Source organism: Indicator indicator, chromosome 21, assembly GCF_027791375.1.
Source record: "Indicator indicator isolate 239-I01 chromosome 21, UM_Iind_1.1, whole genome shotgun sequence".
Taxonomy (NCBI): Eukaryota; Metazoa; Chordata; class Aves; order Piciformes; family Indicatoridae; genus Indicator; species Indicator indicator.
The window spans coordinates 7,304,473-7,327,754 of NC_072030.1; the positions used below are offsets into that span (position 1 = coordinate 7,304,473).

General features: G+C 36.8%; 1 protein-coding gene across 1 annotated transcript in view; it reads right to left on the reverse strand.

The window, feature by feature from the left end:
- The window catches only part of CSTF3 (cleavage stimulation factor subunit 3), a 48,034-nt gene that overhangs the window by 23,419 nt on the left and 1,333 nt on the right, over window positions 1–23,282 (reverse strand). Inside the window, exons 2-3 of the mRNA XM_054390314.1 lie at window positions 14,302–14,403; window positions 14,076–14,171 (exon numbers count right to left, since the gene is read on the reverse strand). Of these exons, the coding sequence (XP_054246289.1) occupies window positions 14,076–14,171; window positions 14,302–14,403 (198 nt within the window). The remainder of the gene's footprint in view (window positions 1–14,075; window positions 14,172–14,301; window positions 14,404–23,282) is intronic.

Consider the following 23,282-nt stretch of genomic DNA (forward strand, 5'->3'; position numbering starts at 1 on the left):
AATGTAACATGCTAATTCCCTCTTCTATCTTTAGCATATTCAGCCCTTTGCTATTTGCTGAGACTTCCAGTCAGTGACTACTTGCATGACCACTTAACATGACAAACTCATTTTCCTACAGGTCAAATAACAGCAATTACCTTTGCAAATAGCAAAGCAAGCTCTGTTCAAGTAAGTGAAATGCATGTGAAATGCAGGACTAAATGCTGCACTTGCATATGGTCATTAACCCAAGGAGACTGGATTATAAGTGCCTAGATAACTGATGTACAATTTGTGTGCTGAATGAAGCACATCTCATTTGTGCAACACATTCCAAGGCTTAGCCAATGAAATCCTTTATTTAAAAAAATTAGCATGTAATTGGAAATGTAATTTCTGTAATATATTATTTTACTGCAATTTGCACCAGATAAGGATTGAATGATTTGGTGTTTCTGCAGTCTTAACTCGGAATCAATATTCTTTGTGAAAAACACAGCTTTTATCTTGCTATTAGTAAAGACTGCAAGGAAGAGATATAGATATAGTACACTGAGTATGGGAAGACTCATTTTCTCAAAATGTAGTAAGATGAGATTCTAACTATTTCCATCCACATGATTATCTGTCTCAAAGTCTGACATAAAATGGGATTTGAAAAGTTCCTTAAAACCATTCTAAATTAAGTATCACAAATTACTATTATAATTTCTACAGTTTCCAGAACCATGGCATCACATCAAAATTTAAGTCATGTTGTTTCCACTAGGTGTATCATCCCTTGAAAAAGTCTCCCTACAGAATGCAGTCACAGCTGCCATATAAGTAACAACAATGGAGAGCTCCTGAGGCAACCTAGGAATAGAGTATTTCAGTCGGAAGAGACAATGATCATCTAGTCTGCCTGACCAATTCAGAGCTGCCTAGAACTTCTAGCATGTTGTTAAGGGTACTGGGCCAACACTGAAAGACTTGGGGCAATGACCCCCTCTAGGAAGCTTGTTCCAGTTTGACCAGCCATACTTCCTGATCACAACCATCTTTTTGGTTTCATAGTTGTTTCTGGATTAAGAAAACAGTGGTCTATCATGTACCCTATCATGTATTTGTATTTAATATAAACTTTGAATTTGCTCACAGTACTTAAGAATAAACTGTTCAGTAACTAAGAATACTGTTTAAGCTTATAATCAGGACCTGTAATTCTGCAAATCCAATAACCAGTTAATAACCTACATACGTAAGTTCAAGAAGAGGCATTTACTGAGCAGCTACTGAAAATGTTACCTTTCTACAGCAAAGTTCTAGGCCATATCATCACTTTCTGTTAAAGATTAAAAAAAACCAACCAAACAAAAAACCCCAACCACCACCACAGTAAAATGTGGCCACCTCTACAGGAAAGGTGATCACTAGGTAAACGAAGGGCAGCTTTTTTCATAAGGAGCTAAGTTGTGGCAAGAGATTGCTACAGGACAGTGGCAGAGCTAGAGAGCTACTGCATGACTAGCCAGGGATATGAAAGGTTGCTTCTCACTCTCCAACTTCTTGAAAATTGTTGTTACAGCCTCATCAACCCAGTCTTTAATAGCTTTTAGTAATAATTAATCAAAGCACATCAGGTTAACAACCTCACACCTCTCAGAGGCAGCAGCCTAGAGATCTCTACATGAAGACTTCCATCATCATCTGACTTTAGATCTGCTGACGCAAGCGTAATGCATGGCAAGCTGCTCAGGGGCTGCTGTGCACCACACCAGGAAGGGAAATCACACTACTGGTCTGGCAGCATCTTTCCGGCCATGCAGCAGGTGTAGAGCCACATGGGTTCCAACCGAAGGTTGTTCAGCATTGTTGAAATGCAGACCCTACAGTCCTTGAAGGAGAATCACTTATTTAGGCAATCTGCTCATTCTAAAACTTAATATAACTATGTGACTGTATGAGGTCATTTACAAATGCTAAGTATAACTTTTATTTTCCACTGCTTTCTAGCTAGATTCAAGTTCATACCCAGATTCTCAATTTAATCTCATTTTAATAAAAAGTCATCTTTCAATGTACCCTGTGGCTTGTAATTTCCAATATATCTTTTTTTTAAAGGAGATCTCTGAATACCTAATGAAAAAGCAAGATGTCTAGAAGGCAGCAAAGGTCCCTTAAACAGATTCTGTACTGACTTGGCAAAAAGGGCTGATAGTCCAAATCTCAGGACCAGAAAAAACTCCCCTTTTGAGTGGTCAAATTCATGCAGAGACCATGTATTAATTTCTCCCATTTTCTAGCCTGGAACTGGTCTAATAAAGGTTCTCCTCAAAATACAGATAGCAAAACAATCAATTTTCCTCAAGGAACAGGAGTTCCTTGAAGAGCACAGTATGGTGCTAAAAGATGTAACTGTATCACACAGAATAATCTTCTTACTGTTACAATACTAGCACCAGACTAGCTTGACCTGTCAAGCAAATCCCAAACTATTCTTGATGTTTCAGCTCCATGGCTGGAACATAAATAGCAATTTGCCAATATTTTGTTGCAAGAATGGCCTAAAGAAAGTTTTCAAAACCACGAAATTGGTCCTATTTCAAAAGGTGCCAATAGGCTCTAATATTTGACCACAGAAGGCAGTTGTCTCATCATAGGAAAAGAAGAATCAGAAATCTTAAAATTATATTGGAGAATATGCTCAGGCACAAGTAATTCTCTGCAACTGCATCACAGCATCAACCTGCAGTTGAAGGGATGCATACTGTATTAGAAATTAAACCTTACTAAACCCAAACCAAGTGCATGTGAACTGCAATGCTACAAAAATAACCTCAGAAGGAAGGGCTGTGGGTCCTGGCTTTGTCATGGATTTACCTCCAAAGGTTAATGCTAAGCCTGCTGGGCTTCCACCCGTGGGAATAGTCCCACTATCCATAAAACCAAATAAAGACAAAAATATACATAAAACTACTTTTAAATCTATACAAGTTGATATTAGTGCATTGGTAGCTCATTAAATTATCTTGCATTTGAATAACTGGCTATGCAGCAACACAATGATGTTGGAAAATAAAAATATAGATTACACATTTCCAAGCTTCAGAAATTAAAGGTACATTGTAGGTGACATTTCCACTGAAAGGGGAGAGGGGTTAACTCTACACTGAAGTCTTTCAATTTTACAGCCAGGTCAAATAACTTAGATCTTATGGGAGATTGAAACCCATTTACATCAGCTGTACTTTTTGTAAGACAGAAGACTTGTAAAGACAATTCATTATGCTGTTCCTATTTGACATTCATTGGTGTCAGGTTAGCAGATAACAGCCCTTGCTTCAGATTTCAATATAACAAAACCATTATGTGCTAACATTCACTTCACATGCAGCTAGGTAAGTGCATTTCCAGTTTATTTCTCATCTTATGAGAAAGATGAAACACAAAAGACCATCACATAAAAGCAGTACAGAAACTCACAGCCCCCAGAGCCCAGCAAGAGAGATGCAATACAACCAGCATCCCAGTTTCCTCCCATTTTGCTATATAGAGAAGATACATCGGAAGTTAGGGCAAGTATTTAAGCTAAATTCTCTGACTTTGAAGTAATGAATGAACATTGGCACAAGTAAGCCCCTAGACTTGTCAAAGCAAGGCTAGCCTTGACCCACAAGTTAGAAATAAAACCTTGCTTACTAACCAGAAATGGAAAAGCTACTTTTATGGACATCTGTACGGAATTAATATATACAGCTTATAGTTCTGCCCACCTTGCTAAAGAGCACTCTAATTAGCTTCTTTTCGGAAAAGCCTTCTTTGACACTATCTCATTTCTGCGTGGCCTTCCACACTGAAAAACGTGTTTGCTTTTACATCATGGCACCAGCAAGTGTTGCCCATGTAGAACTAAACATACTCTAGGAAACTGCTGATTTGAGACAGCAGAGATCCACTCAGTTTGCTTTTTCCCCCTACCCCTCAAGGTCAGCATTTTGTGGCTTTTCTGCTGTCACAATTCAAAAACCCAGAGCAGTGTTCTAAAATTTTCTGTAAAAAAAAAAAAGTCTCTCCAGTAGTTGGATGGCAGATTATTATTTGATTTGGATTGCGAGGTCTTTAACTACTAGGACAGATGCATCCTTATGTAGAAACAAACACTGGACAGAAAAATCCAGAATACTTTCAGATAGCATTTGCATTAAATAATGCTGTAAAGTGCCCATCAGTGTCAAGCACTGCATTGAAAAATATTATGTAGGCTCTAAGCTGATTCCTTGGATCTAATTCACACAGCAGCCCACAAGGGGTCCTAGAAATACTACAATAGTTTTGTTATATTTGGCTGGTTTATGCTAGGATGCTATGGGCAGCACTTGGCCCCATGCAAAGACACCAAGCACACAAAAGCATCACCATTTGTAAGTGACATGTAACTAACAATTTCTATCAGTAGCAGAAAGCATCTGGTTAAGCTTAACAGAGAACTGATACTAAAACATCATGTAAACTATTCACACTGCGAAAATGCAGCTTACAACAAGGCAGACATCTCAAAAAAAGATGTGAATTTCTCCACATTCATTTAGCCTAACATTAGAAGACAGTGGTGCTTGAGTTGGTTTTGATGTATATCATTATGGTGATGCAGCAGGCTTTAAAAAAAGCAAAATACTGAAGATTTAGCAACATAGTAGTGAAGCATCACTACAAAACCTCTGTGATTCCCTGAATCAGCTGGTGCTTGAACAGAGAACTGACCTTGAATAAAGCTGAAAACTCTGCTCACAGATGAAAAGCATCATAGCCTAGACAGTTTTTTAGCAACTCTGCCAGTCTCAGGGAAAGGCAAAACAGGTAGCACTAGGGAGGTCAAGTGGTAGTGCAGCTTAACCGTGGTCAAAATTTCTATGCATTGGATGCACTAAAGTTCTAAGAGCAATGAAAAATGTCTGACTACAAAACTTTTGCAGAAATGACAGACCACTTTAAGTCTGTCCTGCAGGCTATTGATAACACCTCATTAGTGTAGTGCCTTCATTTGATTCAGACCAAAGATCAACAAGAATCAAACTTATTCAGAAACAGCAATTATTTTTCTCATAAGTAAATTAGCAATACACACACACCCCCCCCAACCCACCCCCCCAGGAGATTAACCTTCTTTTCAGAATTTCTAAAAATAGGAGGGGAGGGGGGGGGGGCGGAATAACACCACAAAACTTTTCTGGAGTTAAAACTGAGTTTTAGGAACATCAGTAAAATGACAAATACGTAGTATCTTTTAGCCTTTTTATTTTGTAAACAGGTGAGGTTTCTTACGCAACAGTGATTTTTTTAACAGGTAAGACTAGTAGGAAAAAACTCACAGCAGAAACTTTATGGCACTATGAAAAGAAAAACTTACCTCCTTCTGCTTAGTACTAGCAAAACATTCCTGTTGAATTAAAGACTGTCAGCTAACTTGCAAGCTCCATAGTACTTCCCTTTTAATATCCATTAACACACAGAAAAAAACCAAAACAAACATGGGATAAATTTTTAAGTGTCAATCTTAAACTCTATTAAAAAATGCAAGGAAAACAAAACAGAAAGCCTGAATTAGGTCACATCTTACATTGGAGAAGTTTTACCCTTTGACAATAAATCATACAGTCAGTTTCCTGCTCAGGCTTACCAGCACTGAGATTTTATCAAGGACAAATATTGTGGAATATTCTGAGGTGTTAAAACAGCTACTTATACTGCTCATCCTGCTCAAGTACTCTTGTGCAGAATTTCAGTTGACATAAATACATTGATAACATTTCCCTGAGGAATGCTAGCTAGTGGGCAACAATAAAGGGCAAGTAACATGTACTTACCAGGGCAGCAATTCCCTTTTCAGGGGGTGGAGTAGGAATGAAGACACTGTTCTGTATTAAATGTTTTAGCTTGCACCCATGTCATGCATTGGGGACTACTTTAGAGTGCATTTTTACAAAGAAAACCTTGTCAGGGGCATCTATGTGTATTTTAAAACATTTATCCTAGTCTGTTTAAGACCAGTCCACTTGAAGCTTCACATTCTTCATTATAAATGAACTGTACTTTCAGTTGGTTTTTATAGAACGATCAGTCATCACCATGGAGTAAGCATTTCTCACACAATTTTACAATTAAGACAGAATTTACAATTACCAAAGCCACAGTCAGCACCAGTGATGAAATTCCCCTGGCGAAATTTAAACTGCTAGACTAAGGCTCATGGCATAATGCTTGCCATTCTAATTCACTATGAAGGAAATGTTTCTTCCTGTATGAACTTGTCAGTGCTATCTGGTTACACAGGTAAACTTCCAAAGCATTCTGCTTGTACTCAACTATTAGTCACTGCAAGGTCTATGGAAAAATCTGAGGAGAGGGGTCAACTGACATAGCTGAGGGAAGGAAATCTCTAAGCTAAACTTACACCAGAACAATGTGTTACAAAAATGATTTTTTTCAACTTATTCACTGTCACTTGTCTTCAAATGTTATTAACTGCATGTTAGTAAAGGACATAACACCTTTAAACAGGTGAAAGCCTTCATCCTATTCTCTGCAATAGTAACACCAATGACAGGGCTTCTTACACCTGAAGATCCAGCATATGGCTTAATTATATTTTATCTTCTAAGTATCTGTAATACAATACAAAAGACTAAACTATAAAGATTAACTAAACAAAGGATCAGTAAAAGCTTAAACAAAACTCATTTGGAACTGTTCCTACAACATACTGCATATCATAGGCTGCTACAGGTGTCTGCATGCTTTACAAATGCAATACCACTACAATCTTACCAGCAGCTATGCAGTTGCATAAGTATAGTTAAGAGATATTAAGAACATCAGATTTCTTCTGCAATTATTAGGATGGAAACATTTTTCTCACAGGATTAATTTTGGAATTTTTCTCTTTTGCTGTTAAAAATCAGGGAAGTTACAGAAAGGCAGGAAAAACTTACAATTATTTCATTACTATTGACTCTCTGCACTCCCCACATCCATCAGAAATGGTAAGTAGAATTATGATACTTAAAAGAACACATCTGAACTGTCCAAAGACAGCTTCTTGACAAGCACTCCTGCGACCTCCCTGTCATCTGAAAGATGAATTGCAAGGGTACATGGAAAGATACAGCCCACAGCAACACCTGATAGTTCATGCTGCTTAAAGCAAATTCTGCCTGTGAAAACACACAAGAAAGGAAAGAATGGAGGAAGCCTAGTCTAACATAACCTCCATACCTGTTTTGCAGAAACAGAGCAAGTGTGAAAGTATGAGCAAAACTACCAAGCTTTCTCAGCATACTAACAATTTTAGCTTTCTTCCTTTTGGACAAAGTTGAGATGCTAAAGCTCTGAAAGCCTTTAGTCTATAAGACCTCTGGTTACAGGATCTACTAATAGATGATCAATATGTGCTTATTGGAACCTGTGAAAACTAACACAGACTATGTCACGTGGCTTAGTACAATCTGCTTCTAAAGAACAGACCCAGATGAAATGTTCACGCTTCAGCTTAGAAGTGAGTCTTGTCTCAAGATGCAACAGGATCCTTGTCCTGAAGCAGTTACTGAAAAATATCTACAAACTAAATATAAAAATGCCATCTTTCTATTCAGAAAGCCTACTCTTAAAATTTAAACAATTCTGATGCAATAGTTCAATAAACTCTGCAAGCGTTCCCATGCTTCTATGCTTATGAACATGTGTCACTAACAAACTAACTAAACCTGAATACAGATCAGATGCAAATCACCATAAAATCCTGTCATGTGTAGCTAACTGCATGTATATAATGTGCCACCAAAAACGTGAATGTTGCCTATGCAACTGTACAGTTATGCACCAATGTATATAATTTCTTCTCACATTTGAAGTGCTTTAGGTAGCTTAGGAAAAATGGCAAAGCAAAAAGAAAACCCCACAAAACTAAAAGCAGGCTCTTGAAGAACAGTTGTACTAACAGGACACAGGAGTGCCTTCACAGTTACAGAGGTTCTAGTTAAGATAAGCCACTGTTACTTCACCACAGCAGTGACTCAAAGCCTCTTCATTATCTGCAAGAGATTCTGCAGGAAAACAAGTATTAATTCATGTCGTAGCACTAGCAGATCAGGTTTAACAGAAAGCGTACTTCCAGCCAACAGGCTTCTCAAAATCCAAGTGAAGAGCATGAGATAACCCAACCAGCTGACAACTGAAAGCTGGGAGAGATGCAGAAATTAATGAGAAATTATGATTATAGTTCTCTCACACCCATGCAGATGAAAATAGCCAATCTGTGGTTAATACAAGGGACACGAGAAAGCTCTGGTTTTACTTCTAGGTATTTCATGTTCAGGCATAAGAAAAAAAGCTCAATTTTGTGCCTGACCTAGCACACATTCCCCCCCCTCAAAGCACCAACAGAAAGATGAGCAAAGGACTTCAACAAAAGAAAAGCACACAATGACAAACATTTTCACTGTCCTTGTTACATTTCAAACTGAGACTTGAAAAGTGTTGTGAACAAGAGTTTAATATAGCTAACACTTCTAATAGGGATTTTTGTCACCCCAACACAGAAAGAATACAACAGAACAGGAAGGAGTTCATGTTTATTCGAAAACAGCAACACACTATGGAAGAGGGTTCATAGTAATCTCTTCATTAGGCATCACTTCCACTTTAAAACTCCTAACACTTTCCCATGGTATTGTTAATGATGAAATACAGGAAACAGAATTATAACGAAACCCGCTAGCAATGCACTGCGCATCTTCTGAAACTACATATGGCACACATGTGGTAACTTTCTGATATTATACAACTTGTAGGACCAGGGCAACTATGCAGGATGCACATGCCTGTAGTTACATATTGAGTAGAACAGGAAGGAAGTTGCATTCACTTTCTAGTGCAAGTCTACAATAATCACACAGACAGAACAACATTTATTAACAAGAATGGAACAAGTCCACACGAGTAAGAAAAGATCATAAATAATACAGTAGTAAAAAAAAAGTTGAAAATCTGAGATTGAGGTAGTCAAGAATGTGCAATATGGATGTTTGTACAGAACACCTGTACAGCAGTTTTTCAAAAGCAGAAGTTTACTAAAAGAAGTGTGGCAGATCAGCAAGGTGGGCAAGAATTATAATAGATATGCCTTCCATTAAAAAAAAAAGTAACAAAGAGCAGCTAGATACAGTATTTTCAGTTGAAAGTACCACTGAACAGAATCTCAGCCAAGGCTATTCTACTTTGACTTTTTATCACTCCAACTTCATCCTGACATAAGTGAGTTCCCATTTTTCCCCAAGCAGAATAATTTTGGAGGTATGTATAACAATTCTTTTTCTCTGAACTCAGAACCAGATTAAAGTAAAACATGGGAAGAAAATGCTTTGAAGAAACACAAACATTTTAAAAACAATCATTTTTCTAAATGGTTTTATTTACATTTTTCATATACAAGTATGTTAAATCATACATTCTGACTAGTATCCACACCAGTGTGAATTACATGAATTAAAGATACTGATGTATTGCATACGATGAAGCGCAAAAACAATCAACCCTAAGCTTTGGTCTCACCCTCTGAATCCTCATACAGCATCTGGTTTGTTACCAAGACATCTAAAATTCAAAGTGTTCATATCAAATAGAAGTTATGTGATCAAATAATCTAGTTTCATTTCCTTCAAACAAGCAATAACACAGGAGTCTTTCTTGCAAAATTTGCAAGACGAAAAATACATATTAACAGCCAAGCACTTTGTAGATGTTACTAGCTTTGTATTTGTTGCTTCTAGGCCTGGGGTATTTGCACAACTGTCTTGTGTTTCTGATCTGTTAAAGCTTTCATTATGGCAAACTTTCAGCCCCTACTAACAACAATGCAAAGTAACCAAGATACAATGCAATACACTCAACAAGGAAAAAGGTAAAGAGGTGTGGTGTGAACTGGCCTGAAACGTTCACAACAATTAAAGTTTCCACTCAGAGCAACTGGAATTAAAAATTCTTTAGCTCGGTAAAATAATGTTGCAAATACATGAACACAGTTTAATAAATGTATTTAAGTGGAGTGATTTCTCAAAGAAAACTAACAGAGAAAAAGGTGGTAACTTCAAACGCTTGCTTTGCAACTAGTGAAATATTTACAACACTGGTAAAGCAGAAGTTTTCAAGTGCATGAAAAGCATTACCAAGTCTCTCTGTAACTAAAAGATGGTTCAAACCAAGAGACAAAGGAAACAGTGATAGACAGCTGGGCCTATGGGATCATAGGGTATTACATAAATTTATTTTTACATTTCTGTAACACCTCTTAGCCAGATGCCAAAAGTACTTTAATTACTAAAGTGAGCCTCACAACAACCCTGTGAGGTAGGTAGGTGTCTGTTTTAATAATGGCAAAACAGGTTAAATAACTTACCCAAGAAGGCACAGCAAATCAGCAGAGCAGGCTAGAATCCAGATCAGGTGATCTATGAATTTAACATTATGGCACATTTGGGTCTAAGACTTATATGCTCCTTTTAAAACTGTGACACAGGCACTGACCCATGACTTGATTCAAGTTTTCTGGATGCAGATTTTTTTTACAGGAAAAGGATCAAGAGAAAAATGGATTTTAAGCCACTAGAGAAAACAGTATGAAGTTTTCTCATACTGAAGAAGTGGCATTACTGTACAGTTTCTTAAATTTTACTAGATGCAGAATCTCAACTATTTTACTTGCTAAAACTCCTACAAAAAGAGACTATACAGCCTGTTGTCAAATTCACTAAATGAAATTCTATTCTCACAGGTCTTAAGCATTCAAATACTACAACATGAAAACGTAAGCTGGGGGTTGTTTCATCCAGTTTCATTATTTCTGTGATCTGCAACAAGTTCTTTGAATGTCAGAAGAAATAAGAATTAGTGTGAGAATCTTTTTTTTTTTTTCAAATTCAAACTTTAATAGCAGAGTTCCCATTAAACTATCAAAGCATGCTCTTCCCAGTTAATGTCCCCTTTCTACTGACTACCACACCAGTCACAATAGAGAGATCAGAGCATATAAATTGGTCCTTGGCAAACTAAATGGAAATGTGAAGTAATCAGTTATTTCAGCACAGTCTGTATGTCCATAGCAGTAAATTAGATGATACACTAAGCGCTGAGCACTACTTTACACTACATTTCACTAGTATGCAAAGTCATACACAAAAAGTAAAATCAAGCTGAACACTGTCATAATAAGAAGTGATCACAGCAGTAAGGCCTGCACATACATGCTTTACATACCAAAATGAACTCTTATATATGCAGGGAAACAAATTTTTGTTCATATAGACTATAAACAATGCTCTCTACTTGAAGATTGGAAGTGTCATAAATAACACATTCCTCAATCTAGGCAAAGGGAAATGTAAAGATTTCTAACAGTTTTATGAAGAATATAGCTGTTAAAGAGCTAATCTTTTTCCATAAGTGCACAATCATAACCCTTCCTATAGCTCATCTTTAAATCATAGACCACTACTATGTAATGATATTCAGATGGGATGTCATTCAGAGGACAAAAATCTATAGTGAAAGACAACTTGTCAGAAAACAACCCTCCCTTTACTCTCTCTTTTTGGCTTTCTGTGATGCAAAGAGGAAACATTGCCACATTAAAGAGGAAAGTGATTGATATGCTTGTTCTGACATCAGGAAAAACATAGCTTACATATGACTAAAGATTCAGCAATTTTCAGATTTGTATACAAGGAACAATGAACAAGAGATCTACTACAGTTTTACTTTCCCAGCTCAAGGCTGGAAAGATCTATACTATCCAAGAGAAACTTTCTAGCAGAAGGAGACTATTAGAATTTTCAAGGAAAAAGTTTTTTTTCCAAAATACCTCCCCCCCTAAATTACTTTTACATCTTTAGGATGAAATAAAGGACTCCTCAAAACAATTCCTGTCTCAAGTAGCCTTCAAAAATGAAGTGAACTCTTAATTTATATTCAATCATGCTATTAAAAGAACATTTGAGATAACACTTCATTTTGAATTTACTCAGGACTATACATTTGATATGCTACTCAAAATAACACTGAGAGTTCCCAATTGTGTGAAGATACATATTTTTTAAGTGGATTTTGGAAATAACTTATCTTGGTTTATCACTATAAATGGTTACATATACTAAAAAGCCAGAGATAAGCATGTTGCTTTTTTTGTTAAATTGGTCATTGGGTTTTGAAAGATGTTACTGGAACCAGGGAAGAAAAGCTGAGAATTCATCGTAACTGGGATTTTAGAAATTTGCCTGTTAAGATGAAAGCTAAATTTCTAAGAAGTAAAATCTTACATTTCTTCCAAATATAATCCTTTTTAAGTGTAAGCTTTACCGAAACTCTACTGTTCATATCTACCATATCTTCCCATTGTTTTGACTCATACATTCAATTTCTCTTACATTTGAACTGTAGGCAGTACACACAAACACACATACACATGCACACACAGGTGAACTAGCGATCTCATGCCAATTCTTTCCTTTTTAAATTCACTCTGTATTACCTGGTTACCATACCTGTTAGGTAGAAGCTGCTCTTCCTTCTTTGAATGTAAAAAATTATGCCCTAGATGGTTTTAAGCTTTGCCACTGTTAATGTTTTGAAATACTACTAGATTATAAATTAGTTAACAAGTATTGCTTAAGGGAGGTAAGGTCTGTCAATTTGTCTTCAAACATGGCTCAATACAAGAAGCCTCAGACAAGAGGCTTTGGGCTGAAAAGCCTACAATATACAGTACAGGCTTTCTGAGGTGGTCTTATTTAACTCTTAAATTTGAGGCATGGGACAGATAAAGGTTTTAAATAAGCAAATAAATCAGACAACTTAATGTAATCAAACAAGATTAGATTATAAAGACCAGATCCCTGCAGATTTTGCAGGGTACAAAAGGCTAGTGAACTTGGCTGCAGGATCCCAAAAGGAAAAATACGTGCACATCTGTATGTGTTAGTGCTTTCACAGTCTTCTAAATATGTCCAATTGCAAACATTCCAACTATTACAAACTACTAGAAATAAAATAATTAAAATTATATGATATTCAATTAGGTAAGATTAAATTTCAGTTGCACTATTTTTGCACTGTAGTATCTTAGTGTAATCTGTAATATAAAAATACAGTAGATTCCTATGATCCCAATTTTTAGTAATCTTCAAAATTTACTGCTAGAATATGTTTGGATAAGTAACAATGTAAAGTAAGGTATGATAACTGTACAATGCAGTCTAACCACTCAGATTGCTGCTTAGCAATTTTCACATAAAATGGAAAAAAATTCAGGTATTTCAGTTCTCATCTACAGAGCAAAGGTCCCCACTCCTGATGTTTAGCAAGTAGATTTATCTCAAGAAAAATGTGCAGCTAGAATATACCCTCAAAAAGCATGTGAATTAGTATTATCAGCCATAGAACATTAAAAACCCAACCCAAACTGAGATTATACAGTGCATTTCATGGCATGTCATTAAAGACTGTTGGATCTATCAATGCACTTAGTGAGAAGTTTTATATAGTTATGTAAACAATCACAATTTTGATGAGATTTTTAGAAGCTACATGTTGTGCTAATGCATTTCCCTGGTATTTTCATTCCAGAAGTCAGATTCCATCCCACACCCTCCCTGAAAATACTGTTCACTCAATTCCCTAAGCCAAAAAAGAAAAGATCCAAACATTCAGAGTCATTCAAGTAAGTTTGTATATATAAATAAAAACAATGTCCTTCTAAATAAATGACACAGGAGGCAATAAATTGACACGACAAGTAAATAAAAGGCTAAAGCACTCCAATACCATTGAAACTGTTTTAATGTTGTTGCAATTCCATAATGCAACAATCATCAACTCATAAAAGACCCAATACTTTGGAATTCATTTTAATAACTCCTTTGTACCTATTTTACAAAATAAAGGCAAGGTATATTTAAAACCCCTTTTTCCCTAGATGTCATGTGCCTATCTTATTTATGGTTACGAAAGTGTAAACTTAAACTCTTATTAAATATTATGTAAGAAAAAAATGTAAAAATATTAACCTCTGCTTCAATGTACAGTTTCCAGAATCTGCCAGAACTGGGGAACTGGGCAACAAGGCGTTCATAGGTCTTCCGTGCTTTGTCTATAGGTTGATTCTAAAAATTGAAAAATCAAAACAGCATTTACAATATTATGATTTATGTAAATGAATATGCTGATTTTACTCCAGAACCAAATAGTGTGAGTGGACCATAGATAAGGAAATGTAATCCTATGTCACTAAACCTGTGCCTCTCGAATGAGAATGCTCCAAGCGTCAAGGTCATATGGATTTTCTTCTAGTTTCTTTTCAGCTTTCTTCACTTTTTCTGGGACATACTCTGCAGCCTAGAAAATTAAAAAGGAAGACATAAGAGATTATGAGGAGAATTTGGAAACTTCTATCCCAGCTACAAAGTCAAGCTAATGACAATATTCTGATAATGTAACATTCCAGATCTCAGTTTTTATGCTGGAGTTACTAAATTGTGACTATGTGGAATACAAAACATCCCAACAATAAGATAATGCACTCTTACCACAAATTCTACATATTTGGTGATGCAACAGAAACACTAGAATGACTAAATGTTTTTAAAACACTACAACAAATTTGAGTTTGCCAGAAATTTATTGCACTACAAATTACATAAATTTACTGCCCTGAAATTTTTAAGATGCAAAAAAGTAAATTCAGACTAATTTTTCTACTACACGCCTCAGACAAAACAAATCCAAATTACTGCATGAGTCATTCTGTACATGGAGGACAAGATTTCATATTACGAATTACAGATTTCATAAGATGACAGCAGCAACATCTACATGGTTTTCAAACAATTTTTGACATGGCAATCAGTGCATTCTTACAGTTGCCTTCCTCAGACATTCATATTGGAGTTTTAAAAGCTTATTCTGATTCTAAAAGCTTTATCAAATTGAAAGTTGCATAGTTACTATTACAGTGTAAGTTTAAGTGTTCTTTTGAAGACTTGAGAAACTATCAAATTTGCATACCCCAGATTTTTTTTCTGTATTTAACTGTTAGCACAAAAACAGATGAAAAATGTTTTGAATGATTACATACAGACAAGACTTAAAATATATGCTTGTTACAACCTTAAACAATATGAATGTTTTTATTAAGCATGGAATGTTGTTATGACCCATACTGCAAACAGTTTATTTACTGTTGCAGTTGAGGGGAGGCTTATCTATTAATTATCCTCACAGCAATAATTAATAAAACAATATGCCAACGGGTATTAATAACAATAATAACCCTTTATTAATGAAACATGCCAACACTCGTTAAAGGATCGTTTGCACGCTCTTGGCGACAAGTGCTTGCATAGTTCTTGCGTGGGTAAACTGAGGCACGGCACAGTTCTGGTGGCAAGGGAAGCAGGCTCGGCCACTCTGGTTGTCTAGGCGCTGACTTCTCCAGCTTGCACGTGTATGGCTCATGGCTTTATCCCAGGCACTGGACCAGACACTCAAGGCAGGGCAGGGCTTGGAGCAAGGCTTCAACAAGCATGAGCAAGGCTTGGAGCATGTCTTCAACAAGCATGAGCAAGGCAAGGCTAGGCTACCTAGCCACTTGCATATATACAAAATGCCAGAGGTCACTTGGTCCAATGGGGCACTGAGGCTAATGTGTAGCTGCACAATGGAAAGCATTCTGCCAGGCTATGACCATAAAAGGCAAAAGCAAGGACCTTGTATCTGGGGGAGCTTACATGCTGACCCCAGATATGGATCTTGTTTACCAGACAGGCAAGAGTCCTGTCCCCTTTGTTCCTTTTCCCATGTTGCTCTGTTTTGTGGCAGGAAGGAGGGGAGAGAAAAGGACCTGTCAAGATATCTTGAGGCCTGTCTGGAATTGTACTGGGCCTACCACCACATTGTCATGGTCTACCACCACATTTACTAACTTTCCAAATGTGGCTCATTTTAAGGCAGATGTTAGCAGTCTAAAACCACGTGATTAAATAAATTCTTTCATTCATGAGATGTGATAATAACCTGTCAGTTATTACTGCAAGACCTTTCTTCTGAAATCTTGAAAGTTAGCTACATGAGTAGAACATATAATTCTGTATTGCATAGTTCAGTGTTACTGATTTACTGCACAGAAAACTCTAAAACACCTGTCAATTGCTAGATTATTTCAAGAAAATAAATTCTTAATATTTGATCTAGCTGAAATACATAGCTCTGAAGATGAAAATGACAGTAAACATGACAGAGTGGACTGATACTTGTCTCTTTCAAAGGTGCCATCACAATGATAAACAGAAACAGAAGGTAACTAGACACTAGACAGTCATAACTTAGTAAAACCAGCAAGCATCACTATTGTGCATCACTACTGCACAGCACTCTTGAAAGAAAGATATTCCAATACAAATCCAAGGTATTGCTAATGGATTTTACTGGAAATCCATTTACAGTGGCATTATAGGAAGATACACTACCAGTGAAGCATTGTACAAAACAGTGACTTAGAGAAGCTGGGGCTAGCAAATGCAGTAAGCCTGAGTAACTGAGGAACATCAGGACTGCCTTGCCTCTTTAGTTTTGTCAACTTCTGCAAATGATTATGGAAACGCACAGCTCTTTATGTGACATTTGAATTCAAATCAATCATTTGAAAAGCTATTCTAAAATATTTTTCAGGACTAAGAGATTTCTTGTTTTTTTCTACTAGCAGGATATAATTCAAGATACATCCCTTAGAAGATATTAAATTCCGTTTACTTATGAAATGGAAAAATATTCCAAAATGTTGTAAAAATGTTAAGCTGACATGTAACAGAAACTATGCATGAAAGTGAAAAGGAAAAAAAAAAACCACCATGACAGACTTTATAGAACTGTAAAGACCATCATTATTTTTTATTCAGTTTTATAGTAATTTTTCACTTTTAATTGCTCAGAACAAAGCAGTTTAACTTGGGAGGGAATTATCAAGTTCCACAGAAAACTAAACTATAAAACTGATTTAATTTAAAAATCAACCTAAAAAGTAGCACCTTAAAGTTGTTAGCTCTGAAGTAGTAAATTTCTAAATTTAGAGATTTTTACATCCCTAAGGCCATTAAAACTCTGACTCTAGTATTGCGTGTTATAGCTCAACTGATACAGGCCTAATATCCTATCTGCAGTATGAAATGAACCAGTGATTTTATTTCTTGCAAAATGACATGCATAAACATATTTCTCCTTATCAGAGACAACACTGAAGCTGAAATTTCCAAAGCTTAAAAATGATTTAAGTTCTCTACAGATAACCCAAAGCTGAAATGTTGTTTCTTCAATAAAAGAATAATCAACTTCTCCCACACCAGTTGTAAGCATTGCTTCTCATTATATTCCATCTGAGGGAAATCTACTTGTCTCAAATATTCTATCGAGCACATATTAATCTGTATTCCATTAGACGGAAATGCCTGCCAGGAGCACTACTCATGTCAGCCACAATTTAGAAAGTCCTCCACTCTACAAAGCAACTGAAGCATTTGTGGAAGCACAGGATCCTGCACTATAAATAGTAACTTCCAAACAGGAAAAAGCAGAATGGGCCACTACTGAAGCACATCTCAAGTGTTTTAGTAGTAGTTTAGCTGTATTAACTCAAACCTTTCTGGGGGACACACAAGAGGCAGTTGACACTGCAGTGAAACAGTTAAGGCTTCCAGGAATTTCCCTTCACCTATGCAGACATAGGGCAATAAACTCAAAAAGACTGAAATAAATCAAGCTGATGAAAAAAAATGCTGGTAAGATGGAGAATCATAGCAATCCTGTATTAATTTTGTATGTTTGATGCAGGACTCCTAATCTGTTTTTTTATTTAAAAAAATAAAAAGGACTAATTTTCTAAAATAAGCAAGTATTCACTTAGGAGCAGCAAAGTTCTCCATGCAAGACAAAAATTATGGGAGCTCTAGAGAACTGAAAAATAACAATATGATCATGGTTTTAAACTGGACTGCTCAGAGTTGCTTGTAGGTTATGTCATACGCAAGAGAACACCCAAATTCTTAAGACCAATGAGCAGTCCTTCTGTCCCTGTCCATCTGCTGGACAGATAAAAGCCATCTGCATTTCAGAGAAGCAAACTGTGCTGCAGGCAAATCAGTGTCCTGATTACATCTGAGCCAAAACATGGCCTCATTACATTGCATGTTCACAAATAATCACTCCTAACATATTGGAGAAACCAACACTTAGGATTTCCAGTCCAGACCATTTTGGCAGAAAGAGGAATGTGAGCAAAGCTGCGTTCAGTTAGACATCAAACTTGTGAGGTCATCTACTGCAAAAGCATGCAGTGAGAGGGAACAAGGAACCTGACTTTTAACCTAGGTCAACGATAGCCAGAAAGATTTGATCCCAATTTCTGACCTGCACATTAACTGCCGTCGGTGCTTAGATCTGCCCCAATCACAGTTCAAGGATATGCGGTTTTTGATTAAATGCAATTTTCAATTGCATTGTTTGTACAACAGCCAACATGCAGCACTGAATACTCAATTCTTAAGTGTTTATGATCCTGCCTCTAGATAAGCATTTTTAGTCCCTTCTTCTGGGTTAACCTCATCCTGTAACAGGCCAACTCAGGGTCTGAAATCAGCAGAAAAGTAATCCTATTCAAAAAGTGATTAACTTTGTAATGGTTCAACTCCTTGATTTCAGGACTAGATGCAATACCATACAGTACTTGAGCAGTTCTACTTACATCAGTTTAAACTGCATAAAATTGCATCTAATCTGATAGAAAATAGCCTTTAACTTCTCTTTATTGTCTGGGGGAGAAAAAAATAGCTACGATGAACTGCTGCATACAAATGGGAAAATAATTCCCCCCCCCCCCCTTTCTGGTAACTGTGTTCAGTGTATCCCCCAAATATTTTGGCTCCTGTACCACGTAAGTGGACCCTTTGAAGCTCATGGAATCATGTTAGTACCTAAAACTTCCATGTTCACATTATCTGTATTATTACCTTCTAGTCTGATTAATAGTTTCCCTTTTATTACTTATACACAGATAAATACAACAGATTTTTTTCATATTTCACAGATAATAAGAGTGTAAAATTATTTTTATGGTCACAGTTTCCAAAAATCTGAAAATACCTAAAACCGAATTATCCAATAAGAAGTCTAGGAGCTCCTTCCTGCAAAATACATCAACTGCACAAAATCGAAATGTGAATTCATAAAGGATGTCTGAGGGAACAAGAAACAGAAGAAAGCAAGCTGACTTCGTATTTACTAAAATTTGTCCATCACTCTCAAGGAAAAATTCTTGGTTTATACCTTGCTGCTAAAAGCAACAGTTCATAGGTTTGCAGGCCTCAGAGAATTCTTACACAATAGGGTCATGTGGGTTCAAATACTTTGCCAAACATCTCTTTCAAATATTCACACACCCAGTTACTGCATCTGATGGCTTAAAGCATCCTCCAGTTTCCACAAAATGATCTACTGCAGGGAAAAGGAAAACAGTATGTAAACAGCTGCTCCCCCAACACAAAGTGGCCAGTTTAAGATGCTCTAAAAACGTACCACTAATGATGAAATGAGAACAAGCCATTGTACATAGAAAGGCAGGAATTTGAATGGTTATTTCAGTCAAATTGGTTCACTTTATGTAATCCAGAAGGAGTTTTATTTCCATTAAGACACAAGTTACTATTTGGAAGTGCCAGCTGTCTGTTGCACAATTTAGCATAGCCTGGACTATAACAGATCCAATGAATACAGTTTCAAATACATTAACATGCAACTTAACAAGCGCCAAGCACTGTTAGTTGCCCACTTAGGTTAGTGTACAGGTTTGTCTAGCCTAAGGGATTTATTTTTTCTTTACAGTTTAGTTATAGCTGTATGTGCATAGAACAAGTTTTAAAATCCTTTCTTCAGTAGCACATCTCTTTACTAAACTACAGCTCCACCTTACAATTCTTGAACTTTCTTTCATCTGCTTTTCATGCTTTCCCTTCTATTCCATCACTAAGCCAACTCAGCTGTGAACAAAATCTCAAAAAAATGTCCTTTAAGGCTGAGTCACTATTTACAGACATAACTCAGCATACTCAAGTAATCAAAAAAGGTTAATTTTGTGAATACTGCCTCCCACCTCCAACATAGCATGGGCTGGTTTGTATCTCTGAATCAACCAAAAATTTTAAGAGTAGCAGTGACTGTCACTCTTTCCTCACCAGTTTACTTCCCAAGCACAGCACTTAACCACATTTTCCCCTTTAACTACCTAGAACTTACTGACCCTGGAAATGCAGCTAAAATATACTGATTTATAATTGTGTAAAACCCACTGCATTAACAACTTAAAAGTGCTCCTCCACCAGTTCTTCTTGGGTTTTTGTTGTTTACAACACATTCCTAGAGTAAATGTAAACAGTGACAGTAAACTCAGTTTTACTATATATCATGTAAATCAATATGCTCTTTCAAATGGCTTCTCCCAAAGTGTTAAATGCCCACAATCCTGCAAGAACAGAATTCTGCTTCAACATTGTGCTCCATTACTCCTATTTTTTTAATGTTAAGCTAAATACAATGGCATTTACTACTGCACTTGAATTCAGAACCTTACATAAGAAAGGGACAAAAGTACCTGCAAGAAGCCAGAATAGACTGCTTTAGAGGTCCTTCTATAGTGTCAGAGACAATACAGACATCTTTTCCCACAGCTCAGACTTGCACCAGATTCATATTCATGTAAAGTAGCGTGCACCACAGACTGGGGTACATCTCTTAGAAACAGCTACAGGAAGTGCAAAATGCATGTTCTAGCTTTAAAAGATTAGAAGGCAACTAATGCAGGGGAAAAGGGAATATTGCATCATCTTCAGATGAAATTGATGCCTGGCAAGTATGTATTTATTAAGTAGATAAAAACAGTGATTCTCCTATGGTGGAAAGAGGCAGAGAGCACAAATAACTTAGGTCTTGCTAAGAGAGTATGTGAAAAAACCACACCAAACAATTGAACTGAAACTAGATGTGCACATTGAAGCCCAGAAAAATACAAGGACAAATGCAAATGCGTACTCTTTGTAACCTCGACATAAGAGACGCAGAAAAGTTTGTTAGAGAATATTTTTGTGGGTTTTTAGCCTACAAATACGGATTTCTGTGATATAGACAGGGCTAAGCATTCGATATTCTAAAAACTGGCCTTGGAAATTCTGGTTTCTCAAACACCACATAGGCCCTGCCAGGAGTCTGGCAGGGATTTAATAGATTTTAATCTTGACACCATTCAGCAGGTTCTGCAGAAAGTAATTTGGATCCAGCATAGTTACCACAGTGCAAGATTTAAAATATACTGCAATAGTGGTGGCTGCATGATATTTCCTTGCTCCCCTACGATAATGATGCAAGGATGAGACAACCTACATAAAGCAGCTTAGGCTCCTGATCTACACAGTAAAGCAACCTAACAATGTCTGGACCTAAGCTCAGCCTAAAGGCAGTAAAGCTACATTTCAGCTGCACCTGGCACAATAAAGCCTCCCAAACACCAGCTGCATCTTTAACCTTGCAATATCTCTACTCTCAGCCCCTTCCTACAAACATTTCACATTCTGTTCTTCCTTCCCACACAATCACAACTTCACACTTGCTGGAGACAACATGGCGATTTGTTATTCACCTGGCTGCTTTTGGAAGTCTCCTCCAAACCCTATTATCTAGGAAGCAACATGCAGACACACCTCTGCATATCTGAGTCAGAGCTAACTATTCTCATTTGTCAAAGATCTCCATCACACAGTATCGTGTGTACATCTTAGGCGCAACACAGATGCAACCTGTACACTCACCCCTCAATCCCCCTCCCTCACTGAACTATGTGACTGTCAATGAAAATAGCACCCAAAATCTCAGAAACATGAAACAGGAAAGCCAGATACAAAAACTCTGCCTTGCTTCAGCTTTCTACAGAACGGACCACTTAAAACCATAAAAATATTGTGCATGTTAAGAGAGAGAGCCCTTCAGCTAGCAAGAGGTTACCACATAATAGTATTTGCAGTGCGTGGAAGAGAGCAAGGCACAATTGCCCCAATCACAATGCTTTGTTGCTGCTACTTTCACAGACATAGAGTCTGCCGTACCCTGAAAAACTACAGTTAGATGGGCATTAACACTTAGGGTACACCTGCCTCACTACAAAACTGGACACTGGTAGCCTACAGCAGAGAAAACTTCACAGTAGTAACACTAAAGTCAACGATATCAAATGATGGCCTACCTTAACATGTGGAGTAAGAAACAGAAGTCTGCCAAGGTAATGGCAAAAAAGTAGAGGACAACTTAGTGAAACATAAGAAAAATCAATGGAAGGGTGGTAACTGACCACAGCAAAATTTGAGACCTCTAGGAAACTGCAATCCAGAAGCCTTCATACAGAGGATGGAGAAGGAAAAAAAAAAAAATCAAAAAGTAGCCTAACCTACAGAAGAATTTGGGTTTAATTTTTTTTTTTAATTTAAAGTGAACCCAATGTGGAAACAGTAATCACAATGGGTAAAAGTCCACTTTAATATGGATCAAAACCACAAAATTCAAGCCGTATTTTGCACGGGCTGCAAATACTGATCTTGAATGCTAAAACTCTTTGATATGGTATCACAATATTAAAGCTGTTGCTTTCTGGAATAGCTTTTACTTCTGTATACAGACAACGATTCAACCTTCTGCACATTAAATTCTCCCTTGCAGAAGAAAACAAAAGCTTGGATCAGCATTGTTTTTCTTTAAGTTAAAAAGTGACATATTACAAGCTCCAGAAACACTACTTTTGCCAGTATCTTGATTCTGCAATTAAACATATATGTAATTAAACAACCCAAAAATATACTGGGGTGGATAAGCTTAAATGTGAAGCATGTTACACATTAGGATTATCAAAATGTTACTGCAGCATAGTTTTATTTATTTGAAGCAATCTGCCTTGAAATGAACTAAATAATTCTGCACCACCTCTTGCTTAAACATACAACAAGCATACTTATTAATCTGACAAGCTTTGAGCATATAGACTGGTAATTCACAGGGTATTTTCCTAATGAGACAGAAATTGGGTATTTTACATTTTGAATGCTTCTTCCTGTCCCCTGCCCACCTTGAAAACATGGCAATCTTATGAAGAGCTTACATGTTAGCCTTTTAGAGTACAGGCCCAGACACAC